Raw genomic sequence first — 25,591 nt, 5'->3', positions numbered from 1 at the left:
ACTTGACAATAGAAGTATTCTCATAAGAATTTATAGCTGACTCTAGATTTGCTCATGTTGAGATGGCGAATAAATAGGAAGCTCCAGAGAAATGTAATCAATAGTTCAGCTTGGCCTGTATAAATTAAACCATTTTTAATGTTGCCAAAGGTGTAGATGCAGGCTACAAGTTGTAAGAAGAACGAACAACCCATGTTGACCAGGCCAACATGAGAACAGAACAAGGGAATGGTTTTTGAATTGCTGTGGCTTTGAAGAGTATGTGGAACTCACAAAAGGCAAATAGCCGAGTTTGAACTTCTGGTATGTAATCCTGTGGCAAAAGACCTGTGCACATTCAGATTTATAAATAGGAATTTTGAATACAAGGAGGAATTTAAGTCATTAATAAAAGGCCACTGTTGGTATGCTGCAAATTCTTGGTAATCAAGTTCTTAAAAGGATGTGTAAAAACAACAGAAGTGGTAGAAAAATCATGAAAAGGTAGAAGACTGACAGTTATGCCTCCAGAACACATGAACAGTCAGTATGTGGTGTATGACTCAGCCCAGGTATATCTCTAGAAGAAATGTTTCACTTAAATACTACTTATTGATGTAATTATAAAGGTAGCTTGGTAATTATGCTTTATTTTATACAGGTGATCAAACTGTTGCTCTGAGCCTTTTTGATTTTGTTTGCATGGCATAGAAGAAGAAATTTTTTGTCTTCTATTTCTGGCCCTGAGATCTAGAAATTTTGCTGCGGGAGTTTAGGGTATTTATCTCACCGTTTTTCAAAATGTCTATTTTTTTCAAGTGCCTTGCAGAATTTATGCAACTATGGAGATTTGGTGCTTACTAATTTATTGCTCATAGCTTTTGTTTGCCAACTCATTTTCTGTCAGATCTTGGTCCTAATATGTATATATTATCTGTAGATAAGCTAAACATGTCTGTAAATCTGTGAAATCAAGCCAGTTCATCCATTTAAAAGAAAAAACACAAAACGCTATTTACTCGCTTTTATCAGGTGCACTATAATGTATTTTGCATCTGACATTGTGTAAAGGATATGTTTTTGAAGATGTAAAAGCTACATGATTTTTCAAATTATTTTTTCTAGAATGTGTGTGATTTTTGCATTGTTATCTGTCATATCATACCAATGGGAGGAGGGAGCTGTATGTATAATGAGGGCACATAGTGTGAAACAATATGTAATTTCATCTCTGTTTAACTTTTTTTGTAAAGGCAAATATAGTCTAAAGGGAACTGAGTCATTTCTGGCAAAGTCTAAAGGGGAAATGAAGATTAATATAAAATGGAAAGCTTGGCAGCACATTCAAGAGAAACAGGAGACAGAGGAATAACTGAAAAAGAAAGTAGAAATTGATACAATGTAAGCACAGAGGACAAAAAGATGACATGGCAGAGAAAAATATATGGGAAATAAAGATGATATGCATTAGAATGCATTAGGAGCAGGTGTTACCAAAAAAAAAAAAGCCAGTGTCAACAGAGGTTAATAATCAGAGGTGGTAGATGATTTTTATTCCATAAAAGGATTCTCATAAGACTTGTAAGTATAGCATAAACAGATTAATTACTTGACTTCAGAACCATTTCTTGGGGTTCCTAATACAGAATTTCCTTCTTAAAAACCACATGGAGACTGGATCATCAGTTGAGTTGGGACCTTCAGGAATATAATGCAGTCTGTTACTCAACTCAGTAGAACAACTAATAGTACCAAAATACCAAAGATCACTGATTAATAAAAAAACCTCCAAGATTCAGTTTTGCCGTTTGCTTTGCCTGGATATGTTTGGCTACAAAGGCATGCTGAGAGGCTGATACATTAGGTGTTTCTCATACTCCTATGCCCTACAACTACACTCTTGTCACTCCCTCCATAGTCCCTTGTTATGTCTTGTCTGCTTTAGCCCTCCATTCATTCCATGTCCTACCTCCTGGTGCCTTTTGTTTCTTACCTTTAGCTCCTACTCATGCTCTCTTCTTTTAATAACTTCTTCCTGGCACTTCACCTTGTGTGAGGTGGGGGACTGGAAGCTGTATCTTTTACCACTTCTGCTTCCCTGCTGGCAAAGCTCCATAATGATCTTCTCTCCCTTGATTGCTCTGTTGTTTGATATCCTGATGGCCATTCAGATTAATTTTTCTTCCTTCTCTTTCTTCATTCCCTTTTTTCACACTCTTTAAGTCAATCTTTCTTGCTGCCAGCAACTAGTAGCAGAATATTTAAGCCAGATCCCAGACACTGTCTGCTTTCTCACATCTGGTTCTCTGTGCTACAGTACTTCCCACAGCCAGAAAAAATATTCTGAAAAGACGGTGTTTTGAAAGTCCACGTACATCCTTAGAGCATGCTTAGGCATGAGTGATTGTTATTGGTATGTTGTGCAAATTCAAGATTGTTGCTTCTAGTCCTGAGAATTTATTTATGAAGGTAACTAATCTGGCAGGTTAATACTCCTTATGCAGGTAAACTTACAGTGAAGAAGTCAGAGATATGAAAAATAGGAAAGATAAAGCGCAAAAATTACCTAGGCTGAAAGCAACTTACTAATAATCATAACAGAAGAGAAAATTAACTCTATTGCCATGGGTTTTGGCTCAGTTAGGTGGGATGAGAAACAATGCGTTGTATCTTCCTGGAATGATCAGGTTGAGGAGGCATTTATATGCCAGATTTTCATTGCATTTATTCTGAATTTTAAGTGATCTGTGATGTTGACTGACTGGTGTAATGTGGCTCAAATTTGAAGGCCCTTTAAAAATGGAGAATGTGTAACTTTTCTATTCAGATATGTGTGAAACCCATGCCAAGGAAGCTTATATGGCTATTGAAGTGAACAGAAATTACACAGCTTAATTAAGGTATTATTAGCCAGTGCCAGGTAGTTTAAATGTGATTAGCTGGTTGTCCAGTGCATGCCAAATTTTTACGTTTCGATCTTCTAGAGCAAAAATTTCAAATATTCCTGATAAGCTAATATATGCACAAACTTTCTTATGTGGGTTTTTCAAAAATATCAGTAGTGTGAAACCAAGTAATATTTCGTTGGAGCCTAAGATGCCTCAGTCAACAGTAACTAGATTCCTCATGTCTGTTTCCAGGAGAGCAGCTTTGGAAAACTTCGGTAAAAGATAAAGATAGTATCACTTAAGAATTCTGTTTGCAAATCTTGCCCTTCTGAGGGTAGAAAACGACCATAGTATTTATTATCTTATATCTAAGCAGCAGCGTTTGAACATATAGTCACTAATTTGTAAAATGTAAATAGGGAAAGTTGTAGTCAGCCAGATAATACCTGTCTTAAGTGTATTTAGCTGATGCAGTTGAAGTGTTTTTCTGTGTTTTTCTGCTCATTTGTAGACTGTTGCTGAACAATATGATCAGATAGGCATTTTAATGCTTTTCAGTACAACTCTAACTTAGGAACTACCACCAAGATAGTTTTCCTGGGTTGTGAAGTCCATCCAGATCAGTTGATATGATGGGGTAGTTTCTTGCTGTCCCTTTTGCTAGTGCTTTACCTGTCCCTGTATTCAGTATTCAAAAAACCATGACCTTTATTTTCATCTCATAACAGTCTAGAGCCTCTAGGAAAGAGGAGGTATGGTGACTTGGGTGTATGAATGGACCTGTACAGCCCTGTGGGCTTTACTGAGCTTTTTGTTTCAGAAGTAGAATGCAGAGCACAGTTGCAGCTCTTTCCTTGAAGTCAGAAAATTCTGATACACTGTGTTAGAAATCTTTTACAAGCTGAATCTCTGAATCTCTGGACAGAGATACTAAGGAAAGCTAGGCTTGTGTAGCCACGATCGTAAATCAGAGGCAACTGTTAAATCACCTAATTTCATGCATCATCTGGAACTGGACAGCCTTTCTTGCCTTCCCTACCATTCTTTCAAATTGTCAACAAAAGCATGTCTTTCAGGGAGGTATCCAGTGTGATTTTCTTTTATAAAAGTATTTGTAGAAGTCTTTTGTGCGGTGTTACTGGCTGAAGAAAATGTCAGCCTAGCCTGCATGTTTTGAAAACTAAGGGAGTTTCAGAAAATCTCTTTACAAAGGCATTTTTCTTTTAGTGCAAAAAACCTGGTTTGACTTTAGAAACCTTTAAAGGGAAGAGAGGCTTGGATCAGAATGGGTGCAGGAGGAGACAGTCATAAATGTTCATAAATGTTGACTTTCCGAGTTTGCTGAATTTGTAAAGGATTTTTTGTTTTAGTATAGTTTCTTTTTTTTCTTTTGAAAGAAGGAACATTTCATGAAGCATTTACTGACTCATGAAATGAGTAAATCAGCACGTTATGTAATGTTTATGGATGAAGTACTATCTGCTTTATCCTGCTGTTCTTGAGAGATCAGAATTCTTGTAGCACAGAAGGACTCTGCAGCAGCCATTGCATGAATGAAGTAACTGGTCTTGGACTTCCGTCAGGGTGAATTTGTCAGTGTTTTAAAATTTTGGAGACTGTTAGAACTAAGGAATTAAGCCCAGTTTCTTTCTCTCTGCCTGTGTAAATCTGTGTGTAGCAGCTGCATGCCTTATAGAAGTGTAATAGCTTAAAAGGCTAAGGTTTAAATGAGTATCACTGAGCTCCAAAGCTTGGCATCGCCCTTAGATCACTCCTACTTTCAAAAGGGGCAAGGAGGAGGACCCAGGGAGATACAGGCTGGTCAGTCTTACCTTGATCTCTGGGAAGGTGATGGACTAATATTGGAAAACTATTCCCTGACCCATGAACGACAAGGTGATTGGGGGTAGCCAGCATGGATTCAGCAAGGGGAAGTCATGATCAACCAACCCTGATAACCTATGATGAAACAACTGGCTTGGAAGATGAAGAGAGGGCCATGGATGTTTTCTGCCTAGGCTTCAGTAAAGCTTTCGGCACTGTCTCACATAAGATCCTCACAAAGAAGCTGGTGCAGTGTGGGCTGGATGAGCAGATAGTGAGGTGGACTGAAAACTCGCCGAATGGCCAAGCTCAGAGGGTGATGATCAGTGTTGCAAAATCTAGTTGGGAGACCAGTAACCAGTGGTGTACCCCAGGGGTCAATACTGGATCCGATGATGTTCAACATTTCATTAATGATCTGGATGATGGGACAGAATATACTGTCAGCAAGTTTGTTGATGACAAAACTGGGAGGAGTGGCTAATATGCTGGAGCATCGTGCTGCCCCCCAGAGGGACCTCAGCAGGCTGGAGAAATGGGCCGACAGGAATGTCATGCAGTTCAGCAAGGGGAAGTGCAGAGTCCTGCAGCTGGGGAGGAGCAACCCCCTGCACCAATATATGATGGAGGCCAACCATCTTGAAGACAGCTTTGCAGAAAAGTTGTGGACCCCAAGTTGACCATGAACCAGCAGTGTGCCCTTGCTGCAAAGAAAGTGAATGTTATTCTGAACTGCATTAGGAGGAGTGTTGCCAGCAGGTCAAGGGAGGTGATCCCTCCCCTCTACTCAGCTCTGCTGTGGCCACATCTGGAGTACTGTGTCCAGTTCTGGGCTCCCCAGTACAAGAGACATGGATGTACTGGAGAGAGTCCAGCAAAGGGCCACAAAGATTGGTTAAGGGACTGAAACATCTCTTCTCTAAGGAAAGGCTGAGAGAGATGGGACTATTGAGCCTGGAGAAGAGAAGGCTTGGGGGGGGCGGATCTCATCAATGTGTATAAATATCTGAAGGAAGGCAGTAACCAAATCAGAACCAATTGACACCATAGCCATTTTAATTTGACACCATGGGCCAGATTCAAGTTGGTTCCTGTTTTTGTAACTGATACTAGACTGCTGAGATGGGTTTAGATTTTTAATTTCAGTATTATTTTTTTCTTTTGTAGAGAAAGTAGTACAAATTCACAGAGCATCTTTTTGCAGGATGAATCTTCTTTTGTTTGAAGACTTTCAGTCTCTTAGAAATGCCAAGTGTTGTTCATGAAGTACTTTAGTAATCATTATAGCTCATCAAAGACAGCAAAAGTACCTTATCTATGGCATTGTCTTTACAGTATCTGCAAGTATTCCTTCCTTGAACATCTGCTATGACTCGAGACCTACAATGATAAGGAGGTCTTGTATAAATGTTGTATTTATGTAGTTCTACATTGTTTCACCACTATAGGTGGTGTAGTTTTGTAGCTGCCTTGCTAAATGAACATGGATTTACATTCTCCAGGGCCAGTTCTAGACGTGGTATACCTCTTCAATCATCACTCACAGGCATCTATAAAATATAGATGAAGTGCTCTCCCGCTCTCAATTCATACTGTGATAGCTGAAATGTTACCAGTATCTTACTGCATCTCCCTGATCTCACAAGATGCCTTTGTACTTAAATCTGTGGAATCAGAAGCAAATACGTAAAGAGGGGGTAGTTTCTTGGTAGCAGGATGGCCCCCACTTGCCATGGGGAATGCACTAAGAACATTGTAAAACCCAGGAGTTCCCAGTCTTGAAGGGGGAAAGTGTTTTGGAACTTAGAGCTATTCATCTGGCATGCAGACATCTTCCTATGCGGTAAGGCTTATATATAAATAGGCGACAAACCAGCAGTGCTTAGTTAAGCTTGTTATCTCTGTTTTGGTGGGGTTTAGTGACAGTGCTCCTTGATTTTAAGTGGTAAATCACACCATGAGCCTCTACCTCTACTCATGCAGAAAGTCCGATCTGACAACTTGAGCTTTAAATGGGTAGTTAGCCACAAAAGGGCATCAAAGAATTTACTACTGCAGATTGAACTCTCAAGGCAGAGAGAACTCTTCTAGATTGGGCCAGGAAATACCGAATATTTTCCTCAAGGATCTGAGTCTAGAATTGCTGTCAGGTGTTCTGGAGTTTTTTTAATCTGCATTCAGTAATTAGATGGGTCTACCTCATCATCTTTATGTTTAGAGTTCAAAGGAAACGTGTGCAGAATTTTGCCCAGAGAAACTGTAGCTGCCTCCTCCCTGGAAGTGTTGAAGACCAGGTTGGATGGGGCTTTGAGCAACCTGGTCTAGTGGAAGGTGTCTGTGCCCATGGCAGGGGGGTTGGAACTACGTGATCTTTAAGGTCCCTTCCAACCGAAACCATTCTGTAATTCTATGATTTGGCAGTAATAGTAATACTGATGGTGAGAGTACTACGTTTTTGTGAATTTGTGCAGTATATCTATTTTGTCTGATGTCTTTTTGAGTATCAAATGTTATCAAACCTACAGAACCAGCCCAATTGCATGACCGTGGATACTCACTAGTTAATAACTACTGGATTGTGCAGAAGTCTGGCATTTATTACTGTTTAAGAAAAATGACTCACTGATCTACACGCATAAATGAAAGAGATACTTTGTATAAAACATCTGTAATCCCCCTCAGAGTTAAGAACACAGGCCATTCAAGGCTGTTTGCCATTCATAGTGCTGGAAAGGAACACACCTAAGAGCAGTATTACCGTAATATAGTCTTCAAAGAGTTGCAGCCATGCATCTCAGCAGTCGCTGGATATGTCAATAAGGCTTTTGAAGAATCATTTTAATCTTTAAGGCCTTTTCTGCTGAATGTTTTGGCCTTACTTGGATTAATAGGCTCAGGAGCAAGCTTTCATATTGTGGGGTAGATGACAGATTCAATTTGTTAAGCATCAGTTTAATGGATGAAAATTATTTGGGCCCTCACAGCTGGTCTGCTGTACACAGTTTGTAGATAGTGATTGATGTTTTCATCTTAATGAGGCATCCACTTACCCAGTTTGGGGTTTAGGTTTTGCTTTTTCTGCCAGTTTTCATTCTCCCCTTCTAACTGTAAACAGCTTGATTTGTATTTGATAGGAGGGAAAGATCCTTCCATTGCTTTACAGCGTTTGCAGAAAGAAGCATTAGCCTACCAAAGGCCATGTAAATTTCTGGATTTAGTATATTAGATTTTGCCATGTAAAATGGAAATACTTCTCCAAGTCTGTGGTGGTGTCTGAAACTTTTCTGAAAAAAATCCATATTTTGAGAATGGACAGAACAGCTACCCTGGGATGAATGCGCATGTTTACCTAGAACAGTGTTTTTGTTTCTTCGACATAGAATTTCTTATTAGAGCTATTATGGAGTCTTTAAGACAACTTGGATCAGTTACTTCCATGTTTTAGGGCCACTGCATGCTAAAGTCTGTAACTAATGCAAGTGTGAATGCCCATTTGAAAAAAAGGATTGAGTTACCCTGCAGGAACAGCACTTCTTTGAGAGCTGTTGTCTTTGCGGTTTCTGTGACTCCCTCTCTGGTTTAGGGTCCTATACTTTGGAGGTTGTGCTAGCAAAGAAACTTGGGGGTGGGTGGCCTCCATGATTTATGTGCCAATTACAAAGGTGATATGTGGGTCTACAGAGTAGGTACAAGGCCAGGAGAGAGACAAAACAATTTTCTCTTGCATGTATGGAATGTGCACAAGCCATTTGGTTAGTTGGCAGGTGGGGTGGGTTGACCTTGGCTGGACACCAGGTGCCCACCAAAGCTGCTCTGTTACTCCCCTCCTCAGCTGGACAGGGGAGATAATAGGAGGAAAAAAAAAAAAAAAGGCTTATGGGTTGAGATAAGAACAGGGAGAGATCACTCACCAGTTAGTCATGGGCAAAACAAGCTGAACTTGGGAAAATCAGTTTAATTTATTACCAATCAAATCAAGAGTAGGGTAATGAGAAAATAAAACCAAATCTTAAAATACCTTCCCTCCACTCTTCTTCTTGGGCTCAACTTCACTCCTGATTTCTCTGTCTCCTCCCCCCAAGGGGCTCAGGGGGATGGGGAACGGGGTCAGTTCATCACGTGTTGTCTCTGTTGCTCCTTCCTCCTCAGGGGGAGGACTCCTCACACTTCCCCCACTCCAGCATGGTGTGCCTCCCATGGGAGACAGGCCTCCACGAACTGTCATCAGTCCTTCCCACAGGTTGCAGTTCTTCATGAGCTGCTCCAGGGCGGGTCCCTTCCATGAGGTGCGGTCCTTCAGGAACAGACTGCTCCAGCATGTCTCCCCTGTGGGGTCATAAGTCCTGCCAGCAAACCTCCCCCAGCGTGGGCTCCTCTCTCCCCAGGTCCTGCCAGGAGCCTGCTCCAGCCTGGGCTTCCCATGTGGTCATAGCTTCCTTCAGGTGTATCCACCTGCTCTGGTATGGAGCCCTCCATGGGCTGCAGGTGGATACCTGCTCCACTGTTAACCTCCATAGGCTGCAGGGGGACAGCTTGCCTCAACGTGGGCTGCAGGGGAATCTCTGGTCTGGCACCTGGAACACCACCTCCACGTCCTTCACTGACCTGGGTGTCTGCAGAGTGGTTTCTCTCACATATTCTCACTCCTTTCTTCTGGCTGCTATTGTTGTTGCGTAGCAGTTTTTTCTGCTTCTTAAGTATGTTACCGTGGAGGCACTACCACCATCACTGATGGGCTCGGCCTTGGCCGGTGGTGGGTCTGTCCTGGAGCCGCCTGGCATTGGCTTTATCTGACGCAGCTTCTGCCAGCTCCTCACAGAAGCCACCCCTTTAACCTGCACCCCGCTACCAAAACCTTGCCATGCAAACCCAATACAGCAATATGGCTGGAAGAGAGTGGTAAGGAAGCTGTGTAGGTCTCAGTTGTTCTCTGTTCCCTCACAAAGTCAAATCATGTCAGTCTTCATAGTTGTGTGTATTGTACAGTGTGTTTTTAAAAACGTAGTGATGAGACTGCAGCAATCGCAGTCATGCTTCATTATTAATCTTTATCACCAACTTTTTCATAATAACTAACTTCCTTTCTCTTGCTCCATTTTGGTGTTACTTTGTATTTTCCATGGACATGGAAAAAACCTATTATTTCCTTTCATTAGCCTTTTATATACTGAAAAGTCATTATCTTGTCCTCTCCTCAGCATCTTTTCTCTGGACTAAATAACGCCAATTCTTTTACTGTTTCCTAATGAGCTCTTTTTTTGAGGCATCGATTAATTTTTTTTTTGTTCTTCTCTTTTCTTCTTGCCTATATGTTTCTTGAAATGCTTTGCCTGTCAAAACATGGAACTGTGAAGGCAACAGACTCTATCAGTTAGATTCTGTTCAACCTGTTATAAAAAAAATAAAAGTAAAAATACTTACTATATGATAAGTAACCACATCGTCTGATGCCAGTACACTATTTAAAACCTAGAGCCTGAGCCATTTACTGTTGCTCTTATGGTAAGTCTGCAACTTACCATAAGTCAGAAATGACTTACCAAGCTCAGCAGAGCACTCTGGTCACATTTGCAGCCTCCGATAAAGGGGATCTCATCCACCACTGCTTGCTACATTTCTTTCTTTTCCTGTATCTCTCCAAATATGCTCTTCTGGCCACTTTTCTCTGATAAAACTTTTTCAGCTGTCTCCCAGTTCTCACTCCAGTCTGCCTAGGTAAAGACTATATTAGGCACCGGGTGGGTTTGTTATCCAGAAGCAGCAGTGAGATAGGACTGAGATGGCAGTAACAGAAAGTAAAGGCATGTCTTCAGCCAAATTTTTGTTTCCTTGCATTTGGTTTGGGATGAGAGGGACAGAGAGAGGTAGAGTTTTACCTTCTGATGCTAAATCAGTGATATGTAGAGTCCTCAAACCAACAGAGGTGACAGGAGGGTGCCTCTAATGACAGCAAATTTTCGCAGGTACTGCTAATGTGGTTGCCTGAACTAGCAAATTACTGCTGCTGCCCTGATGCTCTGATTTGCTCACATGCTGAAATGGCTGGCACAGTGATTGCTTTCCTTTAACTGTCCTTTTCTAGACTCATGCACATTTAGATCAGCCTTTCTTCATACATTCTTACTAAAAATGATTGCTTTTTCCCCGAAATATTGTAGTACACTTCAAATTGATTAAAAGCTGAATAGCAGTAGGTGAATAGTTAGCCATTAAGAATATTTTTCTATCAAGGATGTTTCTAGGGTTGTTCTTCCATTGAATATTACTACCCTCATGTTTCAGTAACTTTTATTAATGAATAATACAATAATGCAAGATCCAAAAGCTGAAGCTAAAAAAATTCATGCCACAAATGTCTTGCTGAACTATGTACCATTTAACTAAAAATCATCAGTCTTTTCTGGATTAAGTGTTGAATCTTGTCTGTGCTGTAGAGGAACTCCCTTTAGATGACTCCCTGTAGATAGTTCTGACTAGTCTTGACCCATCTACTACTTAAAGATGTATTAGTTCAGCATGAATTTTTGACAACGTATTTATACATGCAAATCAGGTAGTTCATATGTAACTGGGCCAAGATAGAGCTTTTAGTTCTCTTCAGAGTTTCTTTCTCCCCGGTTACCATAGACTCCACCTGTATTATACCTCTTACTTATACTATGCCCTCCAATTTTTACTTGGTCCTTTATTCAAGGTCAGGATGTTATCTGAAATTTACTGCTAAATTTCCACATTTTCTCAAAGACTGTCTTTTATCAGTATCTTTGCTAAAAATCATTCAAGCCATATTGCCTCTGTTACTTCACAATTCTATCAATTTGTTTTCTGAGGTATCCTCTCTTTCAGTTTAGACATATCCCATCTTAAAATTCATTTAGAGTACCTCTGAAAGTTCTTTTTCCTGGCTCATTGCGTTCAGGTCCACCTTCATCTCTCCATACCCCACTGCATCAAATACCATTAGGTGTCATCTTTAATACTCTTTTCTGGTTTATTTCATGTCTCACTAGTCATCTCCTCAAATATTAAGATATAGATCTTTTCTCATTTTGGTATGAAAAATGAGGATGTTCTTGATTGCTTGTTTTCCAGCTACTTTTCAGCTTCCTTCTCCAGTGAGCATCTCTTCTGTTTTTCTCCCATAGACTTTACAAAAGGGAGAAATCCTTTTTATAAATACAACAGACCTGTCTTGTACTTCTTCTTAAAGCTTTTATTCTTCTTGATTGCAGAGGATTGGTCAGGTAGTTGATAATAATGTTTCTGTAGTGTGTCCATATTATGTAAGTTATTTTGGGGCATGGTAGCTCTTTTTGTTATATGTTTATGCAGTACTTCAAACTGATGAATAATGTTACCTCCACATTAAGAAGATGCTTTTGCAGAAATGTAGTGAACACTGATAATGAGTTAATTAAAATGTATTCTAGCAACTAGCTGGTAATACAATTTTATGTCACGGGGATCTAACAGATAACCTTCTTGGAAAAGATACTTGCTATAGGCTTAGAAGGAGCTTTCTCCCAGTTGCTTATTTAACTAATAAACTTTAGGCTCTGAATAAGGCTGTTCCACATTAATGTTCCAAAAGTAAGTAGGAACAACGCTAGAAGTGAAAGAGATTTCATACGGTCAGTAATTTCTATGAGTAAGCAGACTCAAGAGGGGAGATTAATCCTATAATTACTATTCTTATGCATTATCAATGAAGGAAAAGCTATAGAAAACTGCATATATATGGTTTTGCATAGGCAGTGTTCATAAAAGAATAGGAACTCTGTCTGCACTATATATATCATTAAAATTTGATTGGAAGTTTGTAAAAGTTAAAATACTTGTGTGTGGGGTGGGTGAGTTGTCTCGATTTTTATCTACAACATATAAAGTATGATTTAAAGACTGCTTTAGAAAGCACTTGTAATTGGTGGAGGGAGGTGGGAGGAGAATTGATATTCTCCTTTAATAGGAACCTAAGCACTATTGCTGGAGAGCATGGAAGGAAAGAAATTACAATGACATTTTTTCTTTTTATGTTCAAATATTAATGAAATTTATAAAGTGAACAAGAGAAAAATAAATTATAAGTTAATATATTTTTTACAATGTAAAGCTTTTTAATACAAAGAGACGGATGGGGCAAGGAAGTTTCAGTCTTTATAGTTCTTGGAGATAAATCAGACTTTGTAACTATTTGCAATTGGTCCTACTATCTTAGGTTTTCAAGATCAAAGCAGTGCAACTGGCAGGAAAACTTCTTCCAGCCTTCAACACACCTACGGGTATACCATGGGCCATGGTGAATCTGAAAAGGTAATGAATTTTCTTTTGTGGGGAAGTGTGTTACTCCTCCTCCTTTCAACTTAAAATAAGTAATGGTATATGTCAGTTTTTCTTAGTAGTGGAACTGTAGAAGATGCAGCCAAATTTGCATTCCTAGCACTTTAATTTTAATAGAGTTCAGAGCATTCTACCTCATTAACTGCCATAAATTGTGACCATGATTTTTTTCTTCAGATTCTGCAGTAAGAATTCAACATGCTATTGGAACATACCCAGTGTATTATGCCACGTGTTGCCCTAGAGCTTAATCATTGATTCTTTCGTCATTAAAGAACCTATTAAAAACCAAAATTGTTTGCAGGCCCTGGTGGAACTTACTGGTTTTTATGTACTGTGTGATTGGTATGTTACTTTTAGAAGACTCACAATGTTTGAGAAGATGGTGGGACTCTGAAGGTATTAATTCATTTTACGGTTCAGCTTAGTTAGAAAGGCTAGTGTACTGAAGTCCACTATGGTCTGTGGAGACAGAGAGGCTCCTTTAGATGGCTGTTCAGGTCAGACACTGAACTTAGTCTGCATTGCCTTGTGGAAGAGAATTGCCTTGCCTAATTTATCTTGTATGACTTGTTCGATGCTGGGATTTCCCTCCGATTCTGAGAGTGTTTTTGATGCAAGGCATTTTAAAATGTTTTTCTTGAGTTCTTAATTGGGATGCATGTGTAGATTGCATGTACACTTAAGCAATTCGGGATAGCAAAGTTTAATTATTTTAAATTATTTTCCTTCTAGGAGAGACATTTGTTATGCTTTGTTAGACTGTGAAGAGGTTTAGGACTGCTTTGAGAGCATTAGCCTTACATGCCTTTTTGTGATCAGTAAACGATCCTCACTTTGGTGTCCCTCCTTGCGTGGAGCTGTGGTTTGCCTTTCTGTTGGTGCAGGGCCTCACCGCCCTTGCCTGGTTTTCTCTGCTTGCCTGTTCTGTTCTTTCCTCTCTGAGGCCATTTATGGACCTCTGTACAATTAATATTTTGGGTTAAATTTCCCTATTACATTCTGCACAGCATTATGTTTTGCTCAGTTTTGTGTTCTTCCTGCAGTTTCATACAGCTTGAAATTCTTCTGTGCATAAGTTGTTTTTTTTATTATTAGTTTTGCTTTTAATCCAGGCCTGCACCATGATTCCAGTATGTTTGAAGGGCCCAGGTAGCCATACTCCTCAGGCAGCACAGGTGCCTGGCTCACTGGCTCGAGCAACATAGGTGGAGAGGTTTAAGAAGCTGCAAGCAGTAGATGCATGGCTACTTACCAGTAAAACACAGAGGCCAGTCACTTCAGTCGGTTATCAGAGCACAGTTGGAAAGGCAGGACCAGGGAGGAGGATTTGCAGGAGATGGAGGGGAAAGGATTGGAGTGTCAGAAATTTCCTGCATGCTGGTATTGTTTATGCATTTACTGTGTCAGTCTCTTGGTAGAGTATGGAACCAGCCAGCATCACAGCAGAAAATAGTGGCTGGCATGCCAGACAACAGTGACAGTAGCAGGCATATATGAGAATGCTCATCATGAGGTAAAAGACAGGACCTGAAAGAAACATTGGAAATTATTGACTTGTGTTCTGTTAGCTTTTGCATTCATAATGGAGTGCTTAATTTTCTCTTTTTATGAGAGCTGTATCAAGAAAACCCTGAGACAAGCTGTGATTTTTGTCTCTCTACACACTGTAACCAGTGGTTACTGTATTTTAAAACGTGGTGTTCTGTGTCAGGTCAGAGCTACAAATACTGCTGCATAACAAACACTTTCCTTTACATTTCCTCTTTCTAATTTGTAATTTAAAAAAGTAAGAAGACATTCCTAAGTGACTGTAGTCTTACTCATAACTGAAAGCTTTTTTGAGAGGAAATAGAAGGAAAATGTAGTTAACTTGAGATATTAAAAGACCTGATCCTGAAGAGTGGTGAAAACTTCCAAATTAGATTAAACCGGAGGTAATTTAAGAGTTATGACTTAGCAAGATGTTATCCCTTAGACTGAAAAAGATAGGAGGTATGTGATGCTTTCTGTTGATTCTTTATGTGAGCCTGAGGAACTCATAATACTCTGTCTACTGTAAACATACTGGTTTTCTATGTAGATACAGATGGGACCCACTCCCATCCTACTGTAGCATCTAATGCTGACTTGAAGCATATCCTACACAAGTAAAGGGACCACAGCAGTTGTTTGACAGAACAAGGAAGCGAATGTTGCCATCTCCAGAATTATACTCATCTTATCTGATAGTTGCTTTTGATTCTTGTTCTTAGGAACATACAATGAATAAATAACAGTTTATTTAACAGAGGGCCTAGTGTTAACTAATTATATTTCTGTGACATCAAGATATTATGTCTTTTAATCACAGGACTTTTTGTTGATGAAGTTATGGTATCTTTTTTCCCAAAAAGACCCAACCAATTAACCAACCGACCAATCAAACCACAAGTCCTTTAACCTTAAGTATGGGTTAATATTTTGCTGTTGTTTAATTTGCCGTGGTGGTTGTTGCTAGTGCTGTGCACAGTAATTCTGATTTTTTTTGTTGTTTTCTCCCTTTGTTTATGCATATTTATTGGAATTCAGCGGTGTGGGTCGAAACTGGGGCTGGGCTTCTGCTGGCAGCAGCATCCTTGCTGAGTTTGGTACTCTGCACATGGAATTTGTCCACCTCAGCTATTTGACAGGGGACCCTGTATACTACAACAAGGTGGGTCTCAAATTCAGGTTTTTATCGTACAAGTGTCTTTTATACTATTTAATCATAAAATGCATTAAAGGGGAAGTACTTTCTATTTTGAATTCTGTTTGCATTCTTGGTAGCAGGTAAATGTTTTCATACTTGTATTTCTGTTACCCAAAAGGTGACTTTTTCAGGTAGAAATTTATGACAACACAAGTTTTCTTATTTTTGTCATGCATTTAAAAAATCATAATTTTTAAACATGTTTATAGGAGCTGTCCTTTAAAAACATAAACATACTAATCTGCAGGAAGCCCTCAAGAAACCTTCTGGGTTCAGATTAAGAAAATTTACTACTAAAAAAAAATATTAGATTTAACTATATGCAGAGAGAGATGAACGTTGTCAGTGGTGATCCTGATTCTTGATTTAATTTAGGTCATGCACATTCGGAAGTTACTTCAAAAAATGGATCGTCCTAATGGACTTTATCCAAATTATTTGAATCCAAGAACAGGCCGGTGGGGTCAGCGTAAGTACTGTTGTTTTATTAATTCCTAATTAAAGCTCTACTTCTTCCTTTGTTGCTGAGTTGGAGATCAGAAGAATTATTCTGTAGGGTACGAACAGCATTGCTTGAAAACATGCAGTGCAGAAGGATTACTTAGACTTGAGATCTCCAGAAACCAAGTTTTGCCTGTCACTTTCTCTGAGGTCACTCAGGTTGGTTTTTATGGTACTTTCTGAGAGCAGCTTCCTACCAAACCTCATGCCTGTCCTTACTTTTGTCAGTCAATAAAATCTTCAGTAATAAAGAATGAGGCTGAAGATAGTTTCATTTTGATTTTGTTCCTGGTTTTGTTCTGCAAACCATCTGGTAAGTGGATTGCTATAAGGTAACATAGAAGTCATGCATGTTGGTGGTGGTTAAATTTGAGCCCCTTTACCTGGTGGTAGGGACTGACATTTATAAACGCAATTCTTCTGCTTAGTGGCATGTGAAATGGCATGATGAACCTCCCTATAGATCCAGCTATTATCCATGTTCTTATTTAAAGAAGTAAAAGGCTTTATAATGAAAAGAAAAAAATGTTTTTGTTGCTGACAGTTTAAGTGGAGAGATAAAGCACGAAGACAGAGACACAAACGTGATTCCTTTTCTTGCAGTGGTTCTTCCAAGAAAAGTTTGAGTGGTTTAGTGCTTTCATAGTGGGTGTGATAGAAGAGGGTCTTTTTCTTCAAGGTTTCTGTTCCTGTTTCTTTTATGAATGCAAGTTTATTTTGGAAAAACAAGAAATATGATCTATTTCTGTCCTGTTTGACATCATTGACAGGTTTCAGGGATTTCAATGGTTGGCTGTAAATATCCAGCAGAACATATTCTCGCTTGCAAACTGTGAATTTGCTTCTGACTTCAAGTCTGAGGGAAATGAATGCAGCTGTCATTGCAGTGACTGTGAAAAGAGTTGTCTAATCCCATCGTTAGAGCCAAAATTCTCTCCGAAGTGTCTAATATATTTGAGTGAATAGTGACACCTTCTGAGACGGACACATGGATTGATGAGATAAATTCTTCAGACAAATTTAGATTTAACGTGCATTCAGAAAAATGAAAGTGAGCAAATACAAATACTTATCTAATATTTATTCAGAAGACAATTTTATGTTACTGTTCTGAAATAATGTTTTCTGTTGCTTTTTTCTGTTCCTAACCAGTTGCTCCTGCTACTGTTATCAAAAGGAGTCTAATGTGGCGTATCACCAGGGTTCTTCAGGGGCTTTTTGTCAGTTATAATAATAATGCTTAGAATTAGCAGCTCTTGGAAAGAAAATAATCCTGGTCATTGAGAATAAACATACAGTGAAAATTTTAACTTTGCAGAAGTTTAATGGAGCTGAAACATACAATTTAAATTAATTTTGAAAGATAATACATTTGGGACTAAATTTCGGATTACAGGTTGAGACTTAAGTTCTTAGGATAAAAAGAAATACAATTTTATAGAGCCTTTAATTTTTCTGTGCTACTCATTAGCCACAAATTTATTTCCTGGAATTTGATGGTTGGGGTTTTTTTTTGAGAAAATAAGCTTCTAAATGCAGATACAGATGTTCTGGTAGTGTTTGTGAGATCTCGACAATGCAACAAGCTTTTGTAAACCTATCTTGAGAAGTTTTGTGGGGACAAGATAACAAGACTTCATAATGCTGTTTTTCCTTCCACAAACCAGGATGGAATGATGAGAAACTGTCTGTTATATCCCTGATAGGTCACTTTTCAGTGAATGTATTTGCAGAAATTTAAGAAGTCACAGTAAAGGTACGCATGCACTGAAACACTGGACATAGGAGCTGGAACAGCTGAGTCTTAGACAGAAATTTTCTCTCTGATTCTCCTGCAGAGGTTGTATCCTGCATCACAGAAGTCAGTTGTGTAAGGGTGATGCCTTCATGTACTAAATTGCAGTTCATTAGAGGACTCCTGCCAGGGTCCAGGTTACTGTTACTGACTTACCATGTTGTTGGTGTTAAGGGCAGGCAAGACTTTTATGTCTTCCTCGGAAGGTAATTTCAAAGAGCATTGTCTTTGGCTTGTTATGTACTTCAGTACTGGAAAGACTGAGACAACGGAAAGAGTACCAAAGCATAACTTTTTTTCTTTCATCATTTGGGAAAGCTACCCTTTTGGTCTTTGCTGTGACCTTTAGTTTGATGCATCTTAGCTTGTACAAAGTAGTTTCTCCAGATAGTTCCTGAGAATTGTTTCAGAACTCTTTATTTGCCCTGATACATGTAATTCTTGACTCTGACCTTTCTGGGTTGTCTTTTTTTTTTTTTCTTCCTTTTATAATTTTTTTTTCTTCCTCAGACTTTTTTGACTCAATTCGAGTTAGGTTTTCTGTTAATCTCTACAGTATTCCAACTAACTCATGAGGGGTGTGAAATAGGTAAAATGAATCTATATAAATACAGAGATAAAGACACTGGTGAAGAAATATGGGATTTAGCTGCATTATAGCATCACTCTAGTGGTGGGTTTATTTTCTATTTCTATACCTATCATTCTGCCAGTGAGTATATTCCAGTGGTGGGTGCCTTTATTCAAAGTAATAAAAATATCAGTCCTGTGCACATACCAGTCAGACTAGTTAATGTTATTACTACCAGTTGATTATCCAGAGAGTATTAAACAAACTGTATAATGGAAGAATTCATTTAGGTCAAGTTTTCTCAGTAGTTATGTTTTGTCATTAGCTTTTAATTTATTTTTTTTTAAAAGAGAAAAATTATATTATTTGAATAGAAGAAAAAAAATACACTTCTGTGTTTTTCTGTTTAATTTTGTTCTAACAGGCTGATAGATAAACTGGAATACTTAAAAACAATTCTTATTGCAAGACATATTTGTGGAAGAAAAGAGAGCACTTAAACTGTGGCTTTGGTGTGGCCCCGTAGGACTGTAATCTGGATGTATCTCTGCTTGCAACAAGAATTTTGTGGAAAATTTTTGATACCTTCTACCTTGATACAGTATTTTGATACCTTGAGGACATTTGCACAAGGAGCCTAGGCACATCCTCATTTTGTCTTTTTTAACCAAAAACCCCACAAGGATTTCATCCACTTTATTTGACTTGCAATCCCAAGCATTAAATGTTAGTGTGAGCAACTAATGTGCCTTTGAAATACCACATTTAGAAATCCTTCCTTTTTCCTCTTTGCTCCAGAGATGTGTGCAGTGATTTATGCTGCCATGTAAGTAACTTCTTAATACATGTAAGGTCTCACAACAGACTGGCTTTTTTTGAATCTCAGATTTTGCAGAATCTAAATGTCATGCTGTCCATTAGAACTTTCTGTGAACTGGATATAATTCACAAATATGAAGCTTATATCTCAGCTGCTGGTGTTAGGAAATTAAAGTAATAAAATTCAGGGCTAGGTTTTATGGAAGGGGAAGGTGATATTTATTTGTTTACAGAGTCATTAGGCCAGCTCATTTTTGCCTGCTCTCATTTCCTTCTAAGTTTAATTCACTCATACTCAGAGGTACCAAGACATGTCCAAGTTGTCCGGACTTGAAGAAAAAGGGACACTGTTATCCAGTCCTCTTCACATATCTAGGGTTCTTGAATGATGACGATGAGCTAGTTTTTAGACATATCTTTCAGGCCTTTTAGGGTTCAGCAATTATTATGGATTTTTTCTATGCCTCAGAATATTTCTGTCTTTAGCCTCCATAGATCTGAGGGCATGTTACTGTGTGTTGTCTGTTTTTCCTCATTTAAATGTATGCTTAAAATATATGTATGTGGTCTCTTCTCTTCTTGGGTTAGGGGAAGGGGAATGGTGTATGTAATACGCTGCAACCTTGTGGCCATCCTTCTGATGTTGGGACGCAGGTCTGAGGAGTCATTTCTGCTGTGTGGTTTGATTTATCAGAGTGCAGGCCTTTTGATCCCAATATAAACAGCATGTTCTGCAGTTTCACTGCTGGGGAATGGTGTTCGGGGGACAGTGCCCTGTGACATACAGACCGTCCTTTTTGCTCCTTGTCCTGCAGCTTCTGCTGGTGCTTACAAAGATATGTCAATGTTTCTGTTACAAATACCTAAAAAAGGTATCATCGGTGAGGTAACTTGCTAGTGAATTAGTAATTGTGGTTTCATCAAGAAGGGTGTGACTATGGCTTCCAGGTTCTTAACAAGTTGGAGAGAGAGGAGAGTCATGTACTGTGACATGAATCTAACCTATAGCCATGTCTTTGTAATGTTTACATTTTTATGAATGTAAATTTCCATGTGCATGTAATGCATTTTACATAGCACTTGAAGAATGGTTCTGGTGGCAGATTACCTTCTTTCTTTTTCTGCCTGCCTCATGAAGCAGTGGCAGCCAGGGCTCGGGACCGCAGGAGGCAGGGCTGCACGGAGACTACAGTTCCATCGCATCATTTCTTTCCATTTGAATGCCATAAAACCCAGTTGTAAAACTGGGTGGATGGCTTACTGCTCACTGCTAAATCTCCATGCTTTCCAGTGGAAATGCTTCATAATACAGCTGTGCATGACTGGACTTTTACTGCTGTGTAGCAGGAATGGAGTTCATTATACCCAGGAGAAGGAAAATGATGTCATGTGTAGGCCAAATATTTGTGTTTCAGCTTGCAGTGTGCAGGTATTGTTACAGCATGAGCGGCGTGACAGAGCTATTTAATGGGTTCATCTCACTGGGGCTTTTGCAAGAAGGCAGAGCTATAATGCTCACAGGAATGTTGACAGATTCAATTTTTGTTTATGGACGAAGATGATGATCCAGTAGGAACAAGTGATTTACAATACTTTGGCCTTGGGGTTTCAGTTTCCGTAAGCACGTTTTCAAGGACTCGCCAACAGTGTCACATCGGTCCATGTATGTGTATTTAATGTACTAAATTTAATACTGGTTTTCATGTACAGAGTGGTGACTAGCCTCTGTATAAAGTGATGACTAGCTTCTAAAGACAAATAAGAGAATTCACACAGGTATTTAGCCTGCCTCGTTACACAGACACTGCCTTAGCACTTTTTGGTGACATTCTCCCTTTGCAGTTCCCTGAATCTGCTGCTACAGATGAAGTAGGGGTGCAACCAAGGTGACTAAACAGGAGAAATTTATACCTCTGTTTCCCAGTTGCTTGTGCTGTAGACTAGCCTTTAAATAAACAAAAGTAAATGCCTTTGTGGATGTGGTTCTTCAGGTGGTCTTTCATTTTCAACAATAAATGCTTAAATTAAACCAAACCAAGCACTTTTAATTTAAAAATACTATTTAGAGAAGACTTAATTAATTTGGATTAGATTTACACTTCTGTTAAAACAGTGCAATTTTCACAGGTAGGAAAAGCAATAAAAACAATTTTAAATTATTTTCATTAAATCAGTGCAATTGGGTGAATATTCCTAAATTTTTATACCTGCTTGTGCAGCTGATTTTAGGCTAATGCTCTTGGGCTGAGCTAGGTAATCAGCTGAACTGCTTCATTTAAACTCTTGCAAGTAATAGACAAACCATGTGTATTTTCATTTGTGGTATGACATCGTATCAAATGCATAGCACCATCTGTCTATATTTGTCAGTATTTAAAGGAAAATTGAAAGTAAATTTAATCTAGATGTTTGTAATGCACTTTGTTAAAGATGTTCAGAAAGCCGCTGCATCCAGCATGGTCAGAGACCTGGGGATTCTCCTTCCTAGCTATTGAAACCCAGCCAGGTACAGGTCTCTCCATCCCAGTCTGATGGATGTGGCTGGTGCTGTTCCCATTTGGAGATTCGGCCAGTAGCAAGGCTGAAGATCCTAGAGAGGTGCACACGTACAATAAGAGGACACTAATGTAGCTGCCCACACAGACTGCCACCAGCAGCACTGCCTTTGTAGCACCCACACATAGTACTGCCATAGTTCACATAAAGCATACGTATGGGGAGCAAGGTCTTGCTCCTTCTCCTGATGTTCAGTCTGAAATGCATGCACTCGTACAGTCTTCACAAGTGCCCTCACCCTCACAGATCCTTCAAATATTATCAAAGGCTCTCAGTCCTGTGCTTGAACCCTGGACCCCTTATGCAGCCATCTGCTACCAAGAATGCCATCGTCCTACTCACCAGCTCATCCATCTTGAAGTTTGCTAATGAATTCAACATACACACATTTGCTCAGGATTAAATTCACTGGAAAAAACAGACACACACAAGTGTTTCCAGCTGCTGCCACATAAACCTAGGGCCCTGTGACCCACTGTCTTTTCTCCAGCTGCTACCACCTGGACCTACCTGCCCCTGTGACCTGCAGCCTCTTTCCCCAGTTGCTGGCAATCTGACCTTGCAACATTCATCCCAGTCCCTCCAGTCACAGGCACCCAGACCTCTCTTGCATGCCGTGCTCTCCGCGTGTTGGCACATAGACCTGCATGTTCTGTGAGCCATGGCCTCTTCTCCAGCTGCTGATGTTTACAACTTACAGTACTCACACATAGGATAGTGAATGGGATTACACGCAGAAATAAAGAATTTAATAAGAAGATAAGGCAGGCTGTGCTGGTAGGGTGCAGGGCTCAGACAGACAAGCATGGTGATCTCTAGCCTGTTTATGTGCTACCAGACCCTTTTAAGCCATCTCCTCTCCATTTTTCCCTTGCTCATTCCTCCCCAATCCAGCCTGATCCTTCACTTTCCCTCCCTTTGGCTCTAAGTAGCCCATAGTAAGTTTTATCTAAAGCCACAGGCCCTTTCTGCTGTCCTGTAAATACATTTTGCACAGTCCTGCAAGCCCCCTCAAATATGTTATAATGCTCATGACAATCATGTTTCCCTCTTGTCAGTGACAAAGTTCTGGTTGGCTCTCTGTGGCTGTGCCTGAGTAGTTCCTTTAATGGCCCATCAATCAGTAGCTGAAGAGTTCTGGTTTGTGTTATTGTCTGTTACCACCTGCTTGTTAATGTCTGTTTAATTTACCAGTTTCCTTGTTGTTTGTTATTTCTTTTATACTGAATACTCCTTACTCAGATAACTTGATGAAGAAGGTGCTCTCACATTCTGCATATCCCTATGTGTGAGAGTGCTAATACTGAGAATAATCAGCGTGTCAGCTGAAGGATACTGTCCTGGCAGCATGAGCTCTATCTAATACATAGGAAGAGTGGCTCTGTTGAATGCAAGCTTTCAAAGGTGCTGCAGAGATTGATAAATCAATCACTATTCAGATTTCTGTTACTGGGGCTTTCATTGTTAAAATTAAGCAAGAAACCCTTTACATCTACATCTGGGAGATTCAAACCCTTGCAGATTACAAGGTGAAGTGACAATACTGAAGAATGAAGTGGTCTTTCAAAAGATTAAAAAAATATTGCAGATAAGTGTTGCAGATACAAATATAATTATAGCATAAATTAACAGGTTGATAGTCTAGTTATGGGTACTGAGAAAGATGCTAGTATTGGGAAATTCCTGTCTTTGCCATCTGAAGCTGCTAGTGGTGTTCTTCAGCAATGAAGATGCTTTGCATTTTCTCCCCACCACCCTTACATTGTTTATTTACTAGATGCCTTGTTTAGCAGGAGTAGTCTCTTAAATTATATCTGTTAATACCCCTGCGTTCTCTAGACAAGACTAAGAAACCAGCAACACCAAGAGTCACGAAAAACTGAATTGTGATGTAATGTCATGTGCTGGCAAAACATCCATAACCTAAAGGGAAGTGAAGGGAATTGTGTCAAATAAGCCTGTGTTTTCCAAAAAGTGTTTTACAAAACTCTTCAGATAATTGCCTTCAGTTTGGATTTGTGGATAATGGTTTCTAATGCTTTAATTCTTGGGTGATTTTTTTTTTCTCTTTGTCATAAGGAAAAGATTTTCTCTCTCTTAAATAGAAATGGTGCAGGATTAAAATAATTACTTTTATCTATTGTAGAAGTAGTTCCCAACATGACTTTATCTTTGCACATTTATTTGATTTAGCAAGTACATTTCTTTTTCAGTTTGTGGTTGGAACATCAGTTATAAACTGGAGATACGTAATCTATGTGATGGTTAGTTTGGAGATTGATGCAAGTATTTATTGTGGTGGAGTTTTTTATTTCAGATCTGCTTTCAGTTGAGTACACTATAAACAAATAAAAATACAGCATGATTTCTAGACTTCCAGCAGAAGGCATGCATGTACCAATTGCAGATGAGGAGGTGGGAGTGGTTCTCTGCTGTTTAATCTTCTTTGCTATCTTGGCGGACGTCCTTAGTTTTTCTCTCCAAAACATTCTCTCTTGTTCTGTATTTAGGAACATGCATGTGTTTTGAATAAAAAATAATCTTATATAATCTCTGCTGGGGAATTCCCCTTGCCCTTTTGCTTTACAACCATGTACAAATGTAATTAACTGTGTTCCAAGAAAAGGCTGCATTCAAATTTGTGTATTCATTAGAAGCCAAGAGCAAGTTAATCTGTTAAAACTTTGTTTTAATGAAATAGAGCGGAGCTGTGCGTTAGAGGGAATATGCTTTTATAAGTCTACAAGGTTAAGATGTTTTGCTGTTCTGTTGAGCAAGATACTGAAAAAGCTGAACAAATAGAAGTTTTGTTTAGTGTGTTAAAGATTCTAGTGTTATGGGAAGGTTAAACCTGTATGAATGATGCATTTGAAAAGGAGTGTCTACAAGTAACTCCTAAAGAAAGTGTTTGAATGTGGTGTCACTGGGTTTTGAAAGTACTTGCGTACATTGCTATGGAAAGAGGTGAATATTTTATTTTACTGTACCACCAAACTGTACTCTTAGAGCATGATCTTGGTGGGGAGTGCATCAGTATCTAGAATTTGAAATCTGTTCTGCAACAGCTTTAACGTTTATTTTCATCACTGAATTCAGTAAATTAATCTGTATTAATAGAGTCCAACACATCTTCGGGTACTGCCTGATATTCTTGAGAGTTTAAATTGTTGACTTTGAAGACAGCTAACTTAAAATGATGGGGGACTGAAAAGGTATCCTTTAACGCATGCTCTGTGAGTTTTTAAAGTTTGAGCTCCTGTGGAATCTTGTTATTTCTTTAATAATCGATTTTTGTAATAGGATCTCTGTGTACCTAAACTGTATTTTTGAACCACTCTTGACTTACTCATTTCTTACCAAAGGGAAGCCTACCAGAGTCCAATTACAAATTTTTTACAGCTTTATTACAGTTACTTGTTTTTATTTTGTTCCTTCTGTATCAGTTGTTGAAGGCTGTGCACCTAGCTGTGTATCTTGATGTTGTTCTCTAGACCGTTAATAGATTTAGATGGTACATGAGAGACTGTTTCTTTTCATTCTGTCTTCAGTATGTGAGACTTCGTATTTTGAGTTATATGTGGAGATGTACC

General features: G+C 39.1%; 1 protein-coding gene across 1 annotated transcript in view; it reads left to right on the top strand.

Moving 5' to 3' along the window:
• The window catches only part of MAN1A2 (mannosidase alpha class 1A member 2), a 146,446-nt gene that overhangs the window by 85,555 nt on the left and 35,300 nt on the right, over window positions 1–25,591 (top strand). The window contains exons 6-8 of the mRNA XM_086478369.1: window positions 12,907–13,001; window positions 15,600–15,723; window positions 16,135–16,228. Coding sequence (XP_086334495.1) covers window positions 12,907–13,001; window positions 15,600–15,723; window positions 16,135–16,228 — 313 coding nt within the window. The remainder of the gene's footprint in view (window positions 1–12,906; window positions 13,002–15,599; window positions 15,724–16,134; window positions 16,229–25,591) is intronic.

This window comes from Leptosomus discolor, chromosome 1, assembly GCF_034619465.1.
Source record: "Leptosomus discolor isolate bLepDis1 chromosome 1, bLepDis1.hap2, whole genome shotgun sequence".
Taxonomy (NCBI): domain Eukaryota; kingdom Metazoa; phylum Chordata; class Aves; order Leptosomiformes; family Leptosomidae; genus Leptosomus; species Leptosomus discolor.
Note: the sequence above shows the minus strand (reverse complement) of the source record. Positions and strands in the feature narration are given on the sequence as shown.